Source organism: Argiope bruennichi, chromosome X1 (assembly GCF_947563725.1).
Source record: "Argiope bruennichi chromosome X1, qqArgBrue1.1, whole genome shotgun sequence".
Classification (NCBI taxonomy): domain Eukaryota; kingdom Metazoa; phylum Arthropoda; class Arachnida; order Araneae; family Araneidae; genus Argiope; species Argiope bruennichi.
The window spans coordinates 38,679,455-38,694,125 of NC_079162.1; the positions used below are offsets into that span (position 1 = coordinate 38,679,455).

The 14,671-nt window shown below is 27.1% G+C and overlaps 1 protein-coding gene across 2 annotated transcripts in view; it reads left to right on the forward strand.

The window, feature by feature from the left end:
* LOC129958994 (neuroligin-4, X-linked-like) overlaps window positions 1–14,671 on the forward strand; it is a 240,548-nt gene that overhangs the window by 143,513 nt on the left and 82,364 nt on the right. For both annotated transcript variants that reach the window (XM_056071761.1, XM_056071762.1), the window contains exon 2: window positions 12,563–12,712. In XM_056071761.1, coding sequence (XP_055927736.1) covers window positions 12,563–12,712 — 150 coding nt within the window. The remainder of the gene's footprint in view (window positions 1–12,562; window positions 12,713–14,671) is intronic.

The following is a 14,671-nucleotide window of genomic DNA, read 5'->3' on the forward strand; positions in this document are numbered from 1 at the left end:
AAAAAGAGGCGTAAACAGTATTGGAAATTCTTCTTATAAGGCGACAGAAATATTTTCCACAGACGGGCTCTTATTAACTTATGCACGCTACAAATGTTTCGAATCGGCTTTGCATTTGAACATAAATTGTTTTATGGCTATACAGCTCGTTTTCTGACACTAGAAATCTCACAATAGTCGAAATATATTTTATTCTTCAGATACTCTTTCTTCTTCATTTCTTTTTTTTCAATCAGTTCAGCAAGAAGCATTTCGGATAGGTTTATTCAAATACGTTTGAAATTTTAGAAAACTGTTTCTTTTCAAATAGTTTTATCAGATGTTTAAAGACTTATTATTTCTGCTCTAAAATGTTAAAATCTCATATGTTATAAGATATCATTCGAATATCGTATGTGATCTCCTTAAGCTATGTAAAAGGCAGCTGATGGAAAGTGGCAGAAGTCACAAGAAGAGATATTCAATGACGGCCGTGAACCATTATTCTACTTTTATGAAACATTGGATCTTCTTTTCAAATGTGAAATATATTTTACAATACCCGTGTCTAGCTATTTACGAGGGCATATATTGAGCTGGATCATCGCCGATGACATTCAGACCCATCAAGAACAAATTGGGTCCCCACAAACAGATTATTATCATTATGAAACATCCAATGTCATTTGAGTAGATGGCAATTGCAAAAACTTGAACATGGTTGCTAAGCAGATAAACACAGCGATTTATTGTCAATGGATGGCTCAATCTGGCCATTTGACTTTAATTTGACCCAATTGATGTCATGAAAATATTTCCTACAACATCATAGAACTGGTAGCAGTTTGTACGAAGTGTTGTTTGCAAATTTTATATATAATCTCATAGATTTTGCGCCATATAGAGTTTCAGTATCGATCATCTGCTAACGCTGAAAATACGATTAATCATACCATTAGTCATTTAGGGCGCGGTGAGAAAGGCATTCGGTTCTGGCCTTTGCTATCACATTCCATCAACGCCAAATCCTGCTCATGGAAGATAAAGACAAGCTTGTACTGTAACCTACGTAAAAGTGGCAGTAACTCAGGATTGTTTATCTACTCAGAAGTCGATGGTCTCTGTCATTCCACAAATTCTGCAAATTTAGTGTTGTCACTGATGAGAGATAATAAGTTCCATGAGTTAATCTTGAAACCCGTATGCCTATAGTAAAAGAGATTTTAAAATTTGCCGTAATATCTAAATTTATTATAGACGTTAGATTAACAGTAATTCCATGGTGAAATTTATTTTTAGTTAGATAGCCATTTTCACTTTATTCGGTATTTTACAAGGCATTCAAGAATCCAACAGGCATTGTTGTCCATGATATTTCTCTTCACGGACTTTTCTTGCAGTGTGAGCAACACCTGTAAATTTGCATATTGATAATGTATGATTTTTACCATTCGGTGTAAAGCAAAATATGCTTTTAAAGTTTTTTCATAGAACTTACACATCTTGTTTATAATATAGCAGAAGATTATTGAGATTACTTTAGTTTTCAAATGAATGAATATTCATTTTTTTTAGTCCATAATTTTAGAGTTAAGTGTGTTACGACGGTGTTTCTTCAAAAAAATTCGCTTTAATGTTCTTTGATTTATAAAATTTCTGTTTCTGTTCATGTGCTTCCAACATAGGAATAAGGAAATGACGTCAATGTATGAAAATATCTTTGACTTTCTTATAATATTTTGTAATTAAGATGATAGTATAAAACAAGGTTGCGAGCTCAATAATTACTGAAGTTTGAAATAAAAGAATGTTATGCATTTCTGTAATGAGTTGCTGAAATAACCTCAGAGGTTTCTTTTGCTTCAAAAAAAAGTTATGTTTCTATGTTATAAAATAGGTTAAATAAAATAAATATATATATATATATATATATATATATATATATATACACGTTTTTTTTTATTTACACTGTCATTTTTTATTTGCATTTAAAAATAGTATGATTTAAAATAGACTTTTTAACTCATATTATAATATTAAAATTATATATCTAACTGTAATAATGATATATATATTAACTTCAGCCTCAAATAGAAACTAATAATAAAAACTAATAAGCTACTATGATAATAATAAGAAAATAAGATATTAATGAAATTTAAGTATTAATATTTATTGTATTTAAACTAATTTACTTAAACTGTCTGTTTTTCTATTAAAGCTAATATCATATTAACTATCATAATATATAGCTAAATTAGTAAGTTTAAGTTGTGGTATGCAGAGTCTTTAAAGTTGTTACATGCAAACATTCAATTCCGTAGTGAAGAAGAAAAAATAATTGGTATGTTTATCATTACCAGAAACAATGATTTGCTAGTTTTTGTACATATATATTTTATAAACAAAATAACGGTAATGGACCAGTAATTTTTATGCTCTAAACTTTAAAGCATCAAAAAAAGAAAACTGCAGTATTTATTATTTTTTATTCAAAATGTTCTCCAAAAATTAAAAACTGTTAGAAATACCCGTATTCTTGAAATGAATCATAGTTTCAAAGCAATATTCAAAGCTCACTTTGTTTTTCTTAAATTAAATACAAATCTAAATTTACATGTTCATATTTTCTTCAAAAACAGCTTAGAAATTGTGAATATAATATTTTCCCTTTGTTATCCTATAAAAATATGTATCTTTATTCAGAAATTAAGTCTAAACTTCAATAATATAATACTAAGAGTAATATAAAATGAATTAAAATTTTATAATAAGAGAAACACTTAAGTAACTTTAAATATATAGAAAATGTGTAGAAATTTGGTTTAATGAATTGCCTAATTTTTCCACTGTAAATGAGACATGGTAAAAAACTGGTAACCAGACTGGCAACCCATAAAATCCTTTTTACGTAATGAAATAAAAACAATGATAATTTGTAATAAATATCAGATCATGGGAGTCAATAATCAATATATATATAATTAAATTCGCCTCATTCAGTTATTTTTATATATTATATATCGATATTGTACAAATGAGTAGCCGGCGTCCTGGCATAGGGGTAGCGCGTCTTCCCCGTGATCTGGGCGTCCCGGGTTCGAGTCCCGGTTTGGGCATGGTTGTTCTTCTGTTGTTCTATCTGTGAGATGTGTGAATGTGCCCTCCTGTAAAAAGGGGTTGTGCAAGCGAATGAATGATGCGTGAGTGGCAAAGTCGTACTCTTGGCCCTAGTTGGCGCTGCTATAAAAAATAAGAGACGTTCCCCTCAGGCTTAAATCGCTGTCTTCGTAACAGTGGGCTTGTCAGTGGCAAGTGCCATAAGAAACAAACAAACAACAACAAACAAATGAGTTCTTTTTCATGCATTGAAATTTATTATATTAAAGGACCTGGGACATTGCTGAAATTTCAATTGTAATTAAAAGAATTTTTTTCGCGCAGGAGATTTAATACTTAATAAAAATCGCAGAGGTATAGAACCAAATTTACGGTTATATTTTATATACTGTTATGAACTGTTATAAAATTATGATTCTTTATTTAAACTACAAATTAGTATAAAGATATTTGCTTATTAAAGTATTAATTTTTAAATGATATAACAAATATGTGTTGTGAAGAGAAAAATTACAAGTTCATAATCACAAATCAATAAGCCCAGGAAAAATAATCCTGAGTAAAATCACTCCAAAATTAGCATAATACATGAGAATTCATTAATTATTACAATGAACTTATTTTTATTTAAATATTCTAATAAAAACCATGAAAAATAATGTATATCTTTCACCTTGAACATCAAACAAGTATGTGATATTTGCATGATAAATAGCCTCTAATGATTAATAATATTATACAGAAAAAATAAAAATATGTTTAATGTTTGGAAATATTGTATAAAATTTCATGCGATTATAATGAATAGAATATAATCTATATGTACCAAAATTTGAGGAAAACTTGTTTCTATCTTTTTATTACAGGGACGCTTGCTAATTCAATATTAAAAGATAATTTATAAACTTTCGACTCATCAAAACTATACAAATTATACGTTTCTGTATTAAAACCCCTATTTTATTATATTAAAATTAAAGTGTTATCAATTTGACATATCATTTGTTAAATGAAATGAAATAAATTTAAGTTACATTTTAGAGAATAATTAGGATCTTGGTCCTTGTTTAATTGGAATTAAATAAATCACTTTAAATGTCTTAAAGTCCTTCACGCTTTAGTAATCAAACTACATTTAATCTTACATGTATCTAGTTTGCAGATGGTTGCAAAAAACCTTCCTACCATACAATTCTATCGCCTGGTGATAGTTCCATAATACCTCAACTCAATCTAATGTGTTTACAATAAACCTGAAAGGACTTCACAAGGTTTGGATTGACAAAGTAGTAACTTGTTTGTCAGTTGGATTGCAACAGACTTACTAATGATTTCTTCTCAGTTCTGACAATTTATAGTGAAGATGTAACATCGATTTCTAGCTAAATAATTCTAAACTTAACAATCTAGTTTCTGAAATTAGCATAGAGATGACTAGATGACTATCATTTAATTGAGGTATACTGAGGGCTCAGCATAGAAAACAATGGTTTCTTCATTATGTGCTATTATGTGAAAAATAACAGCCATAAAGCTATTTAGAAATTATTAATTTAACTGAAAATATTATATATACAGTTTAGAAAATTGTATAGAATATACAACTTATTACCGATAATTATTTTTCAAATGTCAGAAAAAAATACTGCATAAATGAGTTCTGCTCTTGAAGCACTTCCATACTGTTGCTTTTTGTTTTGCTCTAATTCTTTTAATATAGAACAGAAATAAATTATGTTACTCTAATTAGTTAATAACACTCTAAAAATACAGCTGAGTAAAAATATTTTTCTATTTACATGCCATATATCAGAGTCTAACAGTTACCAACTATGCATGATTTACCACAAGCAAGTTTTATATAGTATTCTGTGAGGGAGAATATATATTTACATATTGCTTTGTTGTAACTATTTGAATATAGAAAACACATGTTAACACGCAAAAAATATGAAATTTTAGTATTGGTTTTAAATACATTCGTCAACAAAAATTTTAGAACTGTAATATAAAACAAATAGCCTATAATTTATATGCAATTTATATGGTGTTTATCGATAGATTTGAAATCCTTTCAACATTTAATTTACTTAACTATGCATTGCTTAGGCCTCCCAATCACTTTTAAAATATATAAATATGAATATAAAAACAAAAGAAATTCAGTATCTACAAATCTGCAAATTATCAAAATGGATTTCTTTCTTGAATAAGTAGCAAATCTATTAAAGAAATATTATTTTACCATTCAGCCTATATCCCTTTTTCAAATATATTTCATTACATTTCATACAATTATAGTTTTCGCTTCAATTATTAAATAAGATACGCTAATAATTAATCATATAAAATCTAATGATTATATATTATAAAATGAAAACATTTTATAATTCCAAATTAATCATATACAATTTTTCTAAAAGAATTCTTTTTCTCTGCAGCTCTCTAAAGTTATTTAAAAAAATTCCGAAATCTTCTTTGAAAAATTATTCGTAAACGAATTTAATTCCACCACGAATTCATAAAGTTCAATTAATAAGTTATTAATCTTATTAATAAAATACCAATATCTTCTAATATATGGAAGTAAATGTATGTAATTAAAAAGACTTTGATAATTTTTAGAATTTGACGTCAATTTATTTAAGCAAATAATTTAATCAGTTAAAGGATCAGTTTTCTTAGTCCGTAAATGATAAACGTCTGATCAATCAAAACTGCACGAGCCATTATAGAGTAATAAGGAACTGATAGAAGGAGATTTGCATCTCATTGCATCTCATGCATCTCATTTAACATGTTTAATTATAAATAAAAATCAATTGAATACTCTTTATGTGTTTAATAAAATTTGCAAATGTCTGGTGAAAAATTAGATCTCTTCTAAATTACTGACATTTTTTTTTTTAATTTATTTTTTGCAAGTTTGAGACTAACTGGATTTTTACTATGTCGTTGAAAAACTTTATTCCAATTTTAAACACCGTATTCACTACACAAATAACTTAAAGAACATTCTTTATGCTCGCGTATTTTTTTTTTCTATATTATCTCTCTCTCGTTATATTGTATACGTATAATCTTGGAAGTGAGAAATAGCAATAAATACACTTGCAACTTTTCAAAAGTTTGTATCTAACTTTATCGTCACTTATCTTTCAAAAATTATTTTTTTGCCCTTACATTTTAAGGATCACGTCTCATTAATTTTATTCATAACCATAAGAGATAACTGCACCCGCAAAAAAAAGGGCTTCATAATCTCTTAAGTCTTTGATGCTTTAACATTCAGCATTCAAGTTGATGTATTCTAAGTGCTGAGAACAACTTATCTTTAGAATAAGATAAGTATTAATATTTTGATTATTTTTCATTGTTCTTTGTCATTCTTATTAGTTGATAAGAACGATATCAGTGATTACGAGAATCATGTAATATAATGAATTAAATTCCTTTTTTAGTACTCAGGATATTTTTTTTATACTTTCATAACAAGCTGTTGGATTTCTTTATCTTTCATCGTATAGTTAGTGCTTAGAGGATTGATAAAAGTCTTTTTCCAATTAATGGATAATTCTTTTTCTGAAAGAAATTTAATCTGCAAGAAACGAAATGAAACGAGGGGCGCAAAAAGGCAAAATGAAATGGGGAGGAAATATCAAGCACACCTCATTAGCGGGGCCCCTCTTTCTCGTTCAGATCTTTTTCCCTTCACAAAAGTCTAAGAAAGATATCAAAGATTGCATAAAACGTGCCTTCCTCTTTTAAGAGATTTATCTTCCATGCTTAAATTGATTACGTAAAAGGAAAGATTGTGATAAATATCAAGACAGACATTTGCATTTGAAGATCTTCGCTAAGTTATTGAAATGAGTTCAGTATGAATGTTGAGTTCCGCTGCTGGAAATGGTTTGTTCGCGAACGAATGCATAAATGTATGTTCTTTGAATATGAAAGTGTTTACATAAAAGAAAATATATGTAGCTGAAATTCATCCCAGTCAAAGGTGAAGCCAGCCAAAAGATGATTCAATGGTCTCCAGCTATATTACTAAATAAAAAGTAGAATGAATAATGCTTCATTCTTTACTTGAAATCGTTTTAATGTATAAATAATAAGTAGTTTATATCCGCTTCATTATTCAAAGTAAAGAACATTTTAAACAAGCTGTTTCGACTGAGTTAAGAAGCACAGAAAGCCAACCTCGTGTAATGGACAAGATCACGCATCTTTTAAACTTATCGAATTTGCTCGCATTTAATTTCAAAATTTTTATACCAAGCTCAAGCTTTAAATAATGTTTCCACTTGAGTTCTACCAATTCAGAATAGCTAGTATAATCATTTTTTGTGTGTATTTTTAAATTATAGATTCTAAGTTTTTTGCTAAATATTTCTTGGCTATGAAAATTTATGAGATATTTTCGACAAAGTGTTTCCGGTTTTAAAGCTTTTATGACAGAAAAATCATAAGCATAATTAATTTGGATAAAATAATTATGTAGAAAAAGAAAATTTAATTAATTTTTATCTTCGTTTACAGAAAAATTTTTTCTTGATATAGTTAATTATTTTTCTATAAAAATGCTTGTGTAGGAACGAATATGGTAATAAAGTAAGAACAACAACAATAATTTTGCTTAGCAAAAGAACAAGTTTGTCCTTATATAATTTAACAAATGAAAAAATAAATACCGAGCATTGATTCTATTCGTGAAAAAAATGTATATTTAGAAAAATGCAGTATTACCAGAATCTCTTTACCATTTGAGCTTTGTGAAGTTTTATTCTTTCCTTCTACATAATATGAAGGATAATTTTTATTCCCTATTTATAAACAACGCTGGCGAATAATTCCTTTCTCTTGCGCGACTAAACGAATAATTATGTTACAATATTATAGACATCTTTGACCATATTGTACACAGCAATAGAAATGCAGTTTCTTTGTCGTCGCTGGAAAGAGAGTTAATCTAGTCAACGACAAAAGCAGAGAGATCGATGATGGTTGCATAAAATTCCATTTCAACTACTTAAATTTCCATCAATATAGTGTTAATGTATATAGAATATTTAATGCATTTGAAAATGATTTAGTTTCGAAAATGATTAAAACAAACGATGTTTAAAATCATGAAGTTCTTATGCTAACTTAAAAATGTAGAAGCTTGCAATACGTTATTCATTGAGATGTAGTCCCGCTTAGGGTAACACAGCAGATACGAGACTTAGAATCTTCCAGTGTCAGCCATTTTGAATTTAAACAGTTTAAAAAGAATTTTCCGATTACTATATATTATATATATATATATATATATATATATATATATATATTGTCTATATGGAAAAAAGGAATTCAATATATAAAAATATATTCGGATAATGCAAGAAAACATATGCACACCATTTGTTATTAAATCCGTTGCCTAGGGGATATTTCGAGCTTAAGACTAGAAGAACGATAGTTGAAGATAACATTGCTCTGAAAATTTTTGAAATACATGGATTTTCGAAAATATCTGAAGAGTACTCACGAGTTGAGGTTCTTTGTAAAAAGTAGTTTTCATCTCTTCCATAGATGTTTTATGGCCGTACGCAAATATTGCTTGGTCTGTTCAATTTTTCCTTCAGTTACCTTTAAAGTTGAACAACAATATTAGAAATAATTATTCATATGTTATGTTTCTAATGCTCACATCCAATAAATGTCACTGAAAAATATGTTTGATATTTACTTTAACAGGAATTTTTTTAAAACTAAAACCAAAATTGAAACCTAATTGAAAACAAAACTGAAAATTGTATATTCCATATTTTCATTGACATCCAGTCGCACATTATTGTGAGGACAATGACATTTAATTTGCATTTTACAAACAAGAAAAAATGAAATGAATCTATTATGAGAGTAAACTTATCTAATTTTACAATTTCATTGTCAACAAGAATCTTATCAACACAACACACATTGCTTTGTGAATCCTTTTAATTCAGCGTACTTCGGAAAATATACATTTGCATTTTAAATACAACTAAAACCATGGAAAAACATCAGGTTTTGCAAAATATATGAATTAATTATGTAAACAGAAATTGAAATGAATGCGGTAAAAATTAAATTTATAGATTTTTATCATCACAGATGAATTTAAAATCATTTCATATCTTGAAACAATTACTTTCAGCAAATTCTTAAAACCCATATATAGGACTTTTGAACAATCTCAATCGATCAATGGCTCACTTTTCACAATCTAAATATATTTGCTATGTCTCGAAGAATAAACAAATTTCTATAGCGGAAAATAAATTGGAATATGTCGCATTCTGAATGTTTCAATTGATCCAACGACAAAACTGCTCCGAGGGGGGTGACAAAAAAATTACGGAACTCATAAAAACTTCCTGTTGTTAGTGATAAGATGTGGCAAGGTCTCGTTCGCATAACTGTCTCTCTTTGTTCACTCACCTTCATAATCTGATCAATAAAGGTATAAAACTGTTAGCGGACAAAGCTGACGTCAATCTTCTAGCTATAAACGGGCACTATAATGGGCCAGTTGAAGAAATTTATCGCCCTTTTTGTTTTCTGGTATTACGGCACTGAACCCATGTTTCCCAATACTATAATTTCAATTTGCTGTTCAAGTTGCTCGTAAAAGTACAATTCAGCAGTCGCTTGTTGGTTGTCTGGAGGTTTTTTTTTTTTTTTTTTTTTTTTTTTTTTATCTTCTTAGGGCCAGATGCTGGAAATAAAAATAATGCTTTAGATGCCGCGATTAATATGTCGTTTGAAAGAGCAGATGGATACGACAATTGTTTCGCTAATGTCTTTCCCCGTTACTTCCCAACTTATTAAACCATCCCATTTTTACACCTTTCTTTACAATATTGCTGTACTTAAAATAGACAATTAAGCTCCTTGTAGTCTCATTTAATAACACTAAGAGCTTGTAAGGGACTTTTGAGTATAGTTGCGTTGTTTTTATATCTTTAAACTATGCATGGAAGATTTCGTGACTAGATATTTTAGCATGCTATTAAGAATAAACATCTAAAAATTAGATAATGAATACCGAAAGCACTAAAATTTATTTTATACTCTTTGCATTTTGTTACATTAGTTTGACTTTGAATTTTTTTTTTCATTGCCTTTGTATCTATACATTCTGAAAATCAGTTTCGGTAAATATTATATATATGAGTGAAGCAAATGGCAAATTTTTGGAATTGAAATGTTGTTCAAATGGTGCTTGTATTGTTTAATGTTATTCTGTTTTTCATTTATGATATTTTCCTTCTTTAGATATCATATAACCAACTTAATTCTGTATATTTTTCTGGCATTTATTTCTCTACTTAGTATACCATAAAATTTTAATTCTTTTGCCTGACTGTTTTATGTAAAATGGGAAGTTATATATATATATATATATATATATATATATTATATATATATAATTTCCAGTCCAAACATGTATTTTAGCATGAATAAAATATTTGAGTATATTCAAGGCAATTTTAAAATATCATTTGCGTAAGAAACAGACTTCTGCTACAAGTGGTTTTCCCGTGTGAATAAAAAAATCTTAAATCGCAGTCATTTTTGTAGTATATTTTGTAGTATATATACTTTTGTAGTATATTTGATTTTTTATTGTATAATTCTTTTCTTTCAACAAATCATGAACAATTATATTTTATTATGAACGATTCAATTAACGTATTTGAATAAAATTAATAATATGATCCCTAAGTTATTTTTCTTGGCCATCAAATATCAATATCTCAAACAGATATTTTAAATATTAATTATTTTATAAAATTCGGCTGTTGACATCTCCAAAAAAATCTCTTCTAAAGCATAAATTGATAAAGTAGAATAGATTGATAAATAGAATGATTTTGATTGCTATGATCGCAAATAGCACCTTATTGAGTATTTTAAAAACTGGACTCTTGTGCACGGAATCTAAATGAAATAGAAGCTATAGAAACATTTGAAGTAAATTCTAAGCATTTTATATGCATTATTCCCCAGTTCCTCATTCCCCATTTAAGTAATACATTACTAAAAATGTGTAAAAATCTTAATTACTCTAAAATCATGCGAGATTATATTTAAAACATTATGCTTGTGAAACAGTATTAAATAAATTAATAGTGCTAATAGCACTAAATAAATAATACTAAAAATACTAATGGTGAAATAGTACTAAATAAATTTAGTACTATTTTACATTTTGGAGAAAAAGTATTTTGCTAGATTCACTCAATTTTTATTTGGACTCGTAATTCCAGTTACATTAATAAGCATAATTATTTTTATTATAATATATGTAATTAATTGTAAAATTAATTTACAATTTGATAAATTAAAAATACAGAAACAACTCAGGAATTTTAAATTTCAATTAGAATATTTATAAATTGCTTGGTTTTCATATATTTCTCGTCATGTTGGGCTAAACATATAAATGCTAAATTTTAGATACATTTAGATTGAACTTTAAGCGTATACAGGAACTTAAAACAATAATATGCCATTCCAAAAGGAAAATTAAATTACAGAGCCAGTTTTCACATTGAATGTATTGGATTTAGTGGGAAATTCATTAATCTGAATGCATAATGGAATTCTCATTCATTGCGGTATTTGTAAGTTTATGTTACACTTCGCATGAATAAACTAAAACACGTATATAGTTATTATTTTGTGCAACAATGATGACTTATGAAAATCAGTATGGAATTATCATTCTATCTAAACCGAATACCCATCATGCTTCCGAAAATTTTCTAAAGAAAGTTGCCCATTTTTAATTTCATAATAGAAATTTTGATGAAATATCTCATTTAACGTTCTTTAGTCATATGATTTAAGTATCTCTTGTAAGCGTTGTGATATTTTCATTGTAACGCGTCTTAACAGACAAACATATACTGTTATAAAAGTGTTAATTTCTATATAATTCACTTATCTCACAAAATAAGACTAAATCCGAAATCGTATTCATACAATCGTTTCATGAAGAAGTGTTATATGCACCATTTATAGTTTCTGAATATTCACCAAGGAATAACATGTAGTTAAAAACTAATCAAAACCGTTAATTTCTGTCTAATCATTCTCATTTAAATTCTCTTAAAATTTTTATTCAGCAAACATTAAGAATATAAATATTATTAGAGCATTAAACACATCAGTATGACGTGCAAAACGTACCATCTTAAAAAAAAAAAAATTTCATAATATTAATTTAAAACATATTGCTTTCTTTTTTTATAAACATTATTCATATATTTTATGATCTATTCTGATCTTTTGTGTTACTTTCTTGTAGCACTTTGAAAATTAATGTGTAAAAATATTCCTATTTTTAATGTAACTTCCAAACAATTTAATATATGTAAAGTGACCAATATTTTTATAGTTGAATTTCATGTTTTTCTTCGTTTTGTAGCTGGAAGAGATCCGGTGAAGTTGCCAGTTCTTGTTTTCATCCATGGCGAGTCTTATGATTGGAATGCTGGAAATCCTTATGATGGGAGTATTCTTGCGAGCTTAGGAAATGTGGTTGTTATAACAATCAACTATAGATTAGGAATCTTAGGTAAGTTCTACTCCTATCTGATACAATATTATTGGTAATTATAGAAATATTTGCTTTTTATAATTTGATTTTCTAGTGAAAAATAGTAAATTATAAAGTTTTCCCGTTACTACTCAAATAGTATCAAAAAGTAATATTACTAAAAAGTAAATTACATAATGAAACTTAAAATTTATTTTTATATTTACTGATTTGAGAGATACTTAACTAAATTTCTCATATTCTATAAGTGCAATGAATTCTAATATTTTGAAATTACTTGATTTTAAGTCACACAAAAACATTATAATTCTATACAAAGTTATGCAGAATTTATAAATATCTCAAATGTTTTATAAAAACTTATTTAGATAAAAAATGAATACATTGACGTAGGATCAAAACGCCATCCTATTAGATAGTAAGGAAAATTAATCATTTTATTTAATGACTTATAAATTTGCTTAAGAGTTTCATTGAGCAAATAGTAAATTTTTATGCAAAAGAAATAGAATTTTTCGAACTTTCATCCTGAGACGATCTAGTTATTCAAAAAAAATGAGAGGTATTGGAGGTCATTAAAAACTGCATTTCTTGAAACGATGATTGTATCAAGCAAGATATGGAATTATTTAAAAAATATCAAAACTTAGAGAACTATAAATAAATCATTATATTTTTTATTATATTTCTTTTATCAGACTATTTAGATGCCTTACCTCCAATAGGATGATTATATTCAAAAATAATAAAAATAATAAAAAATAGTTCTTTGGAATTGATTTTTTTAAAATATATGAACTATAATAGATAAAATCCACTTGATGTTTTAAAAAATTTTTAATGTGGCCTCATTGAAATTTAATAATATGGAAATTAATAGTATGGAATTTTACTTTCAAAGAATTTTATTTGCTAGGATGTCCTCAGAATGTTCTTCTAAGATAAAATAGACACCTATTTGACGAAAGTAAATTATAAATTCGGTTTTATCTCTTAAAAGAAACAAATAGAGAGCCTTTATTACGTCGTAAAGAGCCTTAAAATACCAAATTCAAACTTTTTAATATTACTTATACTCCAAGTTCATAAGTAAAACCGAATACATGTTTCACTTTATTCTATATATTTCATTTCATCGGCATATATTTTGATTATCTTTTAAATTTTCCAAAATATAAACAAATATTTCGTGCCCCCTGATATTATTCCATTGATTTTATTTTTAGTCTTATTTTTCACATATTATGTTTATTTTATATTTTCAATACAGATTTTGGAAATTCACAGGATTTCAAGATTTATTCTAATATTATGAGGAAGATTGCAACATATGCAATGCTTAATCTCTTCCTTATATGCAATCAGAGAGTTGAAGTATATTTTATGCATGATTGCTGCAAACAAATTTAAAATAAAATAATTATCAATTGAGTAAAAATCTTAATAAATAAAATCTGAATAATTATATAAGTTGTTAATATACAGTAATAAGTTGAGTCGCTGTAACAGAAAAATTATTTAAATCGCAAAATAACAGTAATCGCAATGAGAGTTTTGAACAATAAATGCCAGTTATTTCTATAAATATTATATGCCTTTCTTTTCAAGAAAACAATGTTTATAATGACATTTATTATTATTTAAGCATTTGAATCAATTAATGCAGTAATTTAAACGTTTGATTTACAGTTTCTGAGTATATATATTTTATTTCGATTTGAGTCGCATTTTCAGATGAAAATATGTACAATATAAATTTAAACACAACAAATTAATAATTTTTGCTTAATTCTAAAAATTAAAAAAGCACTTACTGAAAAGGTTTTATATTGATGCACCCTGGATTTTTTTATAACATTTTTACACAAACCTATATTATCAATTTCTGTCAGAAAGCCAGTAAGTTTTAAAAGAAACTCATTATTCAAGCTTTCCAACCTAGTTTTGAACTCTTAAAATGAGCTCTATTTTTCCGAG